The sequence below is a fragment of the Phaethon lepturus genome, unplaced genomic scaffold (genome assembly GCF_000687285.1).
Source record: "Phaethon lepturus isolate BGI_N335 unplaced genomic scaffold, ASM68728v1 scaffold30936, whole genome shotgun sequence".
Taxonomy (NCBI): Eukaryota; Metazoa; Chordata; class Aves; order Phaethontiformes; family Phaethontidae; genus Phaethon; species Phaethon lepturus.
The window spans coordinates 1,379-9,179 of record NW_010548823.1 but is presented as its reverse complement, the minus strand read 5'-3'; the positions used below and the strand labels follow the sequence as shown (position 1 = coordinate 9,179).

General features: G+C 40.0%; 1 protein-coding gene across 1 annotated transcript; it reads left to right on the top strand.

Moving 5' to 3' along the window:
- Window positions 1-2,179: 2,179 nt before the first annotated feature.
- CD7 (CD7 molecule) lies at window positions 2,180-7,121 on the top strand (the record flags this gene model as incomplete). Its single annotated transcript, XM_010290091.1, has 4 exons — window positions 2,180-2,518; window positions 4,036-4,383; window positions 5,727-5,836; window positions 7,011-7,121. Coding segments are annotated over 4 exons (908 nt in total), but the record flags the coding sequence as incomplete, so codon positions are not given.
- Window positions 7,122-7,801: the final 680 nt, after the last annotated feature.

Sequence of the window (7,801 nt, the reverse complement as noted above, 5' to 3'; positions counted from 1 at the left end):
TTCAGCAGTAGGAAACCGTGGGCGTTCTAAGTGTGAAGTCAAAACCAAGATGCACCTCTCAGAGAAATCTCTCTTCCCCCTCTGTGTCACATTTGTTGTGGTACTAAGGCAAAAGAAGCACGTTGCTAACTTCTTTTAGTAGACGGCTGAGGTAGCTGGAAGAAAACAGGCCAACTTGTGGCATAACAGCCCTTTCTTCAGGTCTTTAACTCGTCAGTCAGATAGTAGAGAACAACTAAAAAGACCTTTGAAAATGCTGTGGATGTCCCGTCTCCCAGCTGCATCTTTCTTTCTTCTGCTTCTTCTGTGCTTCCCTGGACAGAACGGTATGTATAATGTAGACGCTCTTACGTTTCATAAGTCTCAATATTTTATTTCCTTTTTTTTTTCCCCTTTCCCCTTACTCTGTTGTCTCAAACAGGTTCCTGGCAAATTCATCATTAGAAAAACCAGGTGGAACTTTGAAAAACATTCTCTGAAATTATAGAATGAGTTTTTAGAAAAGAAGATGAAAAATTATTGTGATCAGAACTTTTGTACGTAGAAATTACTCTCTGTAGAAAGAGTGGAAGTTGCTTTCCTAGTATTTCAACATAAACTGTAACTGTATTGTTAAGGTGGACGGGGGGAGCCCACTACTGGATAGAAATTAATATTGATATTTACTAAGGACATAGTTATTGAAGGCATAATAAAACCTTGCGAGAAATATTCATTACTGAATATTGTAGCTATTAAGAGTACAAGCTTGGAGGCACGCTTGGGGAAAACGGTGTGAATCTCTGAGGAGAACAGCCTGAGGAAAACGATGTCTCCAAACAGTCAGCCCTTTTTTCCCCCATGACCATTGACAATAACTGGAAAGGATGGTGACTTGAGAAAAAAATATCATCCATAAATCAGCGTGTCTGAAAGGATGATGCAGTGAAACTGGTGAGAATATTTGAGTGCCTTTGCCATTCTTTAGTTTAGTGGTTGTTGAGGAGTCAATACTGATTTCTGCAAATATAATTTCACTCTTGAACTTCTACCCTGATCTTTTGGAGAAAACAATTGATGCGCTGCAGCTGCTTGCCATTAGCTGCCTGGTTCTTAGATCGTGTTAAGTGTGAGTCAGCTTAGAAATACTGATTTTAGGCTGATGGAGATGAATTTCCCAGGCTTTCCTTACCTGCCGGTAAAGGCTGAGTGCTCGGCATTTCTCCAGCCTTCTCCATCACCTTTGCTGCTTTGGAAGGTAATTGCTGACAACTCCTGGGTTGCCTTAATTTCTTCTCTAAGTGATGTAGAAGGAATGTCTTTGTGTCTGGTCAGATTGGATCGACCTGCTGTATCTAAATTTCCATGATCTGCTTTTTCTGTGTTTGTTCCCTTATTAAAATAAATTGTTTTAAGTATGTAGGGATCCTTAATTTGCTTGTCAACACTGAATAATTCTACCCTTTCTATACAACGTTTGTCCTAGGTATGCAATGCTCTATATTTAATTTTTCTTTCCTTGCTTTTAATGTAATTTCTTTTAGGCATTTCCCTCTGTTCCTCGCTATTCATTGCCTAAGTACTTATTGTTCAATGTCTTTTGATATTCAGGTCATTAGAGAACTCTGAGAGTCTCATATATTTTTACACCTTTGTTTCATAGTATAAGCTAGAGTTAAACCTTCTGCAGCTCTCTTCCCAAGAGGCTGCATTATCCAGTTTCCTGAGGTTGCTAAAAGCTCCTTTCTAAAAAAAAAAAAAAAAAAAACACAAACCCCCACCAAACCTCATTTTCTTCCATTCTTTGCCATTTTTTGATACCTTTTGAATTCCAGATTTAGACGCTCAACCAGCTCCAGTTATTGGGCTGTGTTCAGTAAAGCTCGTATTTTGAGAACTGATGGGATCATACTGGGAATCTACAGAGCAGTCTAAGTTTTTTGCATGAGTGACAGAAGCCACTTTTTTGCCCAGGCCTTTTAAACTTTGGGGAGACACTGACTTGCACAGGTCAATGGACATGAAAGGCACTATAGGTTTCAGGGCAGCCAAAAGATGATATATACAGGATTGCGAGACTAAGGCCCAGTCTTACGGAGCGGTTCTGTTGATGGAGTAGTAATTTTTGAAAACTACTTTGATATTAAGAGATCAAAAAGAACTCTGATATTATAATTTCAATTGCATTTCTTATTTTTAGGTGGAGAAAATGAACAGTCAACAGACATTATCAGTGTTTGGGAAGGAGACTCCATCAGCATAACCTGCTCCATGAAAGGTTCAGAAAATGAAGTGGGAATGTACTTGGAAACTAGCATGCAGCCGGCCAATGTGATATATGTGTCCAAGCACAATACTTCATATATCCTTCCTGCTTTGGCTAATCGCATCAGGTATTCAAAGGAAGGAAGGAATCTCAGGATAACTCTGCACAATGTACAGCAATCTGATTCCAATATCTACCTATGCACTAAGTATATTAAAAACAAGGGCCATCACAAAAAGCTGAACGGGAAGACAACCATAGTAGTGGTGAAAGGTATTGCAATTCCCCCTTTTATGTCATGAATTAATAAATACAGCTATATTTTTTAAATCAAAAATGGGAAGAAAGCATAATGGGAGAGAGAGTCTGACAGAACTTTAGCCATGTCTGCTCAGGTAACGTACTGATTTGAAGGAAAGTGTGGGTCTGTTCCCTGAAAAGATGAAGAAAACATATTAGACAGAACAGTACCGAGCAAACCGCTAGAACAGCCATTCATGACTAATTTAATCCTAGCTGCAGATTTTCACATGAGTCATAGGTTGCTGCAGCAGTTTGGAAACAGTGAGGACCCATAGCTCTTTCCATAACAGTCAGTCAAATCTTTATGAATAACTAGGAAAGCAATGAGCCTTTTTTTGGTAGCGGTTTTTGCAAATCTCTTTTGTTTTTACTATTTCATCTTAAATGACAAATTGATAAAAACTGGTGCTAGGCAGGGTTTGCCGGTTGGGCATCACAGAGTAAAGGGATGTGGGTGTTTTCGTAACAAACAGTTCACGAATGGGCACAAGGGCCCCTTTTGGCACTCTTAGTTAGACGAAGTGTTTTTCTGTCTTTTATTTTCTTTTTCTTTTTTTTTTTTCCCATTAGAAGAGGGTTGAGTCCACAATATTCTTTGGCATCTTGTTCCTCTACCTACCCTTCTGATTAGTCCATCTAACCTGAAACGTCTTTACCAAAAATTACAGGGTTTTCTTCCTTTCCTGTCCCCAAGGCATGCAAAACCAAATTGATTGCTGGGTCAGTAGTAGTAATTTATATCTATGAAGACTTACCATGTCCTTCCTTAGGCTACTCTTTTCAAATGTCTTGACTGTATTTTCTCATATGAATTCCATCTTGTTGATTATGTACTGGTTTTCCAAATTATTTTATTAAATTACCTTTTTGATTCTGATCATCTTCTCTAAAATGCTTGCAGCCTTCCCAGAATTATCTTTTGTACAGATGTGATAAATTCTGTCTTCATTCCCTCATCCATGTTAATGATAATGTCAAAAGGAAGAGGGTCTGTCCTCAGAGGAACTCGGTGAAATGTCTTCCCAGCTGGACAGCAAGCTCTTAATAACTACTTTTTTAAGATGATTTGCAACATTGATGGCACCCACATTGTATGATTTTATACAGACCAATAGTCCCCAGATCATTCTACGGCTTAATCTCACTTGAGAAAGCAGGCAACGATCCATGTCTCAAGGGCAAACTGATGAAGCTGTATTCTCTCAGAAGAGTTCAGTATGTGTGTTTTTTAGGTAGATAGACACACTTTACAACCAGGTAAACCTGTTCAGTCAATTCTACTTTCAGATCCTGGGGCAGGAAAACATGCCAGGGTGTACTGACATACATCTTTCTTCTCAAGGCACGCATAAAGATAGCCTTTAAAAAAGCCAATTTTATCTAAATTTCTGTGGTCTGGTTTTTCTGTCTTTGACCTCTGTGTTTGCTCCCTAGTGAAAATGCATTGTGTTAAATATGTGGTAGCCATTAATCTCTCGTGTTTTTAGCAAAAAACAGTGGAGTTGTTGAACAGTCACCACTCTATGTCAACCCTCAGCAAGGCCAGTCTATCATCATTACCTGTGCACTGAAAAGCTCCCGTGAAGACGAAGGGATCTTCTTGCTCAAGACTCACATGCAACCTGAGAGAGTGTTGTACGTTTCAAGTCAGAATGCTTCAACTATTTTTCCTGCTTTTGCTAATCGCTTGGAGTATTCAAAGCAAGAAAAGAAAATAGTGGTAACTCTACACAACCTACAGAAAAACGACAGTGATATATATGTATGTGCTGGGGTGCTGAAAAATTCCTCTTTCCTCTCGGTGAATAGCAGTGGCACCATGATGCTGATTAGAGGTACCGTCCTTTTGCTTGTTTAATTGTAAATATCTATAGGCATGTTGTAACACAAAAGGTGGACTAAAAACTGGCAGAACTTCAGTCAGAACAGGTAGAGCACTAATCCATGGCTAGACTTCTTCCAGTACTTGGGAAAGTTTGGAGAGAGTGCTGGGACTCCTCTGCACCCTGTTGTACTAGGACACGGACATAGGCACTATGTTTCTACCTGCCTTGTACCACCAGAGGGGTATTACAGAAGAGAGAACTTGCTATAATCCTGCATCTTAAAAAAAAACCAGGTCAAAATCAGACAACAAACACTTTAGTGTGTCTGTGAATAATATGTCGGTTTTAGGAAATTCATCGGCATTTTTAGCATCGGTTCTTTGACCTTAATGTGACATAAATATCTTTTAGAAACCATTCCCTATAGCAAGTCTTCGTGTTTAAAGATAGGTCACAGCAGGGAACACAGAACAAGTCCTCAGGCATTTACTTAAAGTACCACAGGTAATAGCAGACATGATCTCACACACCCTTATTATACACTGAGCACACTGGGAGCATATGTGCCAAAGACAGAGGTTTTGGGGCTTTTTCTGTGGGATGATGTTGCAATCATTTGCTAAGATGAAGACAAAACCAGCAATATAGTGCTTGATTTTGATCTTACTGGTGCAACTTAACCCTGTGCGTTGGGCTTTGATGAGGTCTTTGGGCAATTAAAATAAGGTTTATATAAGCCCTAAGAGTCGCAAAGGATCTACCTCAGTCTGCAAAAAAGACCGTGGTCTCGTTCTGTGCCAGTAGCCATAACTGGTGCAACAACCCAGTAATGTGAGTTGGGGAAAATGGCAGCTGTACATCAAAGCAGCAGGGTGATTACCAGATATTATGTTATTCAGATACGAATTAATGGAGGTTTTAAAGAACTGTAACCCTTTCCACGAGCACTATTCTGCTCAGCGCATACACTCCAGAGCGCAGCAGCCTGCTACTCCTCTCTGTACTGCTTGCAGCCTGACAAACCTAGCTGCTACGCAGTTCCTCATTGCTCCTGCCCGAGCCCTCAGTTCTGCTGTAATACGGTAGCAAATCATCTTCTGTTTCCGTTCTGAGCGCGTGGCCCTACTCTGATCAGTGGTGTGGAAGGTGCTGCCTTTGTAGAGTGCTCCTCGCTGACTCTTCACGTGCCGCCTGCGCTGGTCACCAGCCTCTAGAGGAGCACAGGGAATGCCAGGGAGAATGCTAATACACAGCGTGATCCGATTTCTTGCTGGCCAGTAAATAATGTTTTTATAACAAAAACAGAATTCTACCTCTTCATATTAATAATAATAATATAATTTCACATGCAGAACTGGAGCAGACAGCCTGCAGTAAGAGTTCCTGGGGCATCTATGGTCTTACCGTCGTGGCAGCGCTACTGTTTTCTGTGCTGGTGTGCTGCGCCTTGTATCACATCGATGTAAGTTTGCTGTTACCACACCAAAGCAAAACTGAGTCTGGGTTGAGTGAATAGGTGCCTTTGATATTATTTGTAAATAGTGACTGAGTCAAGCAAGCATTTGATACGCCTAAGGAGTCATGGCTTTCTATTGTCTCCTCTTCGCCCTTGTTTAATGTCTCCCAGCTGCCAACTCTTGGCGGTGAAGACTGTGTCTGCTTATGTTTCAGTAACTCTTAGCAAATGAGATATTGTTTGCCTTTTGATAACAAACCTCAGGTAAGCCTTGCAGTCGACACCACAGCCATACATTGTATGTATTTCCCTGAACAGAGCACCTTGCTATTCTGTTTTGCTGCTTTTTTTTTCCTTTTTTCTTTTTTTTCCTTTTTTCCTTTTTTTTCCTTTTTTCTTTTTTTTCCTTTTTTTCTTTTTTTTTTCCTTTTTTTTTTCCTTTTTTTTTTTCTCCTTTTTTTTTTCCCCCCGATTGGGAATGGACCTGTATATAGCAATCTTGTAATAGATGTAAGAGAATGTTTGGAGGGGGACAAAAGGACAACAGGAAGTCATAAAATAGCCTAAGGTCTGAAAGCAGCTGTAGGAGAACAATTTTGCCCTGTCCTAGAAAAAAAAGTGACCAAGAAAATTTTCCTTTCTTGGGTTTATTTACTGCATATATATTTTACTATATATTCTGCAGAAAGTGCCCAGAAATTATCTGTGTCTGATAGATCCTTCTGCTCCATAAAGTTTACTCAAAATTAACCGAGTATGATTCACAGGCCAGGCTCCTATCTCATCCCTCCGCATATGGCTTCAGTACTGCTAAAAACCAGTAATATGACATCATCCTGGCAAAGCCAAGTGGCCCTGTGGAAAGTAGTCTCTTGTGTTGTCAGTAACAAACTAAGGATAAGCATTTTTTATGTTGGGGCCGCAGTTACACCCAGCTCTTAAAGGAACTTTTAGTGAAATTGTATCAGGCTGACTATAGAAAGTTAAGTAACTAGGTTAAATATATTAAATGTGAGGACAATTTCTACCTAATCTTCTAAGACCCCGTTGGGTTATGAGAGAAATTTTAAAAGTACATTTCCACTTCAAACAGACGGACTCCTAAGATGTAAATTCACTTCCTCCTTGGTTAGGGCTTTTTCAAGCTCTGTTCTGAACGGCAGTTTACTTTGTTTTGCAGATGAAGAAATATTTCCAGAAAAGAAAACTAAATGCAGTCTACGAAGATATGTCTTACAGTTCTCGACATAACACCTTGATCAGAACCAACACTTACTCCATCGGCAATTAAGCTGCTGCCAGCTGGGACCGTGCATGGAACGAGCATTCCTTTACAGGTCTCTCTGAGAGCTGCCTTAGCAACCGGTGCCGTCGCTGAACGGGTAATGCTATCACCTACTTTCTTCAGTGGAAAGGAGAACCTGCCTCATTTCCAAAGCTGTTTCTGCTTTTTTCATCACTTCTAATTTTTTAATTATTTTTTGTAATGTGTAGAAAATGTAGAGAAATGCAGGTACCTTGCACGTGTGTTTGGAGTTTAGTGTGGAAAGCAGTTATTTTTGGACTATACATTTAGCCAGATGCAACATATGAGCTCATTTCTTTGATTGATGAATCACCCTTTGAGGCAAGGTGGGATAGATGGAGAAGTCTGGTTCTAAGCTTTGGTAAGTGCTCAGGAAGACCATAACAGACCTATCTAATAATATGCAATGGATCCACCTATGCATGGACTACAGTTCTCTTACGAATCCTCATGGGTCTGCCCAAGAGCTCAGGTGGTTAAAACTACTCAAGATCACAGCAAAGAGATCTATTCTGAAAAAACTTCAGAAACATTGTGGCAGAGTGTGTTACAAGTGCTGGATATGTGTGGGCTTACCTATTCAAAGATCATAACGGTCCCACAAAAATGCAAAGTCTAGATTTTAAAATACTGCCTTTGTCAGAGATACTGGCATGGTTGGTGTG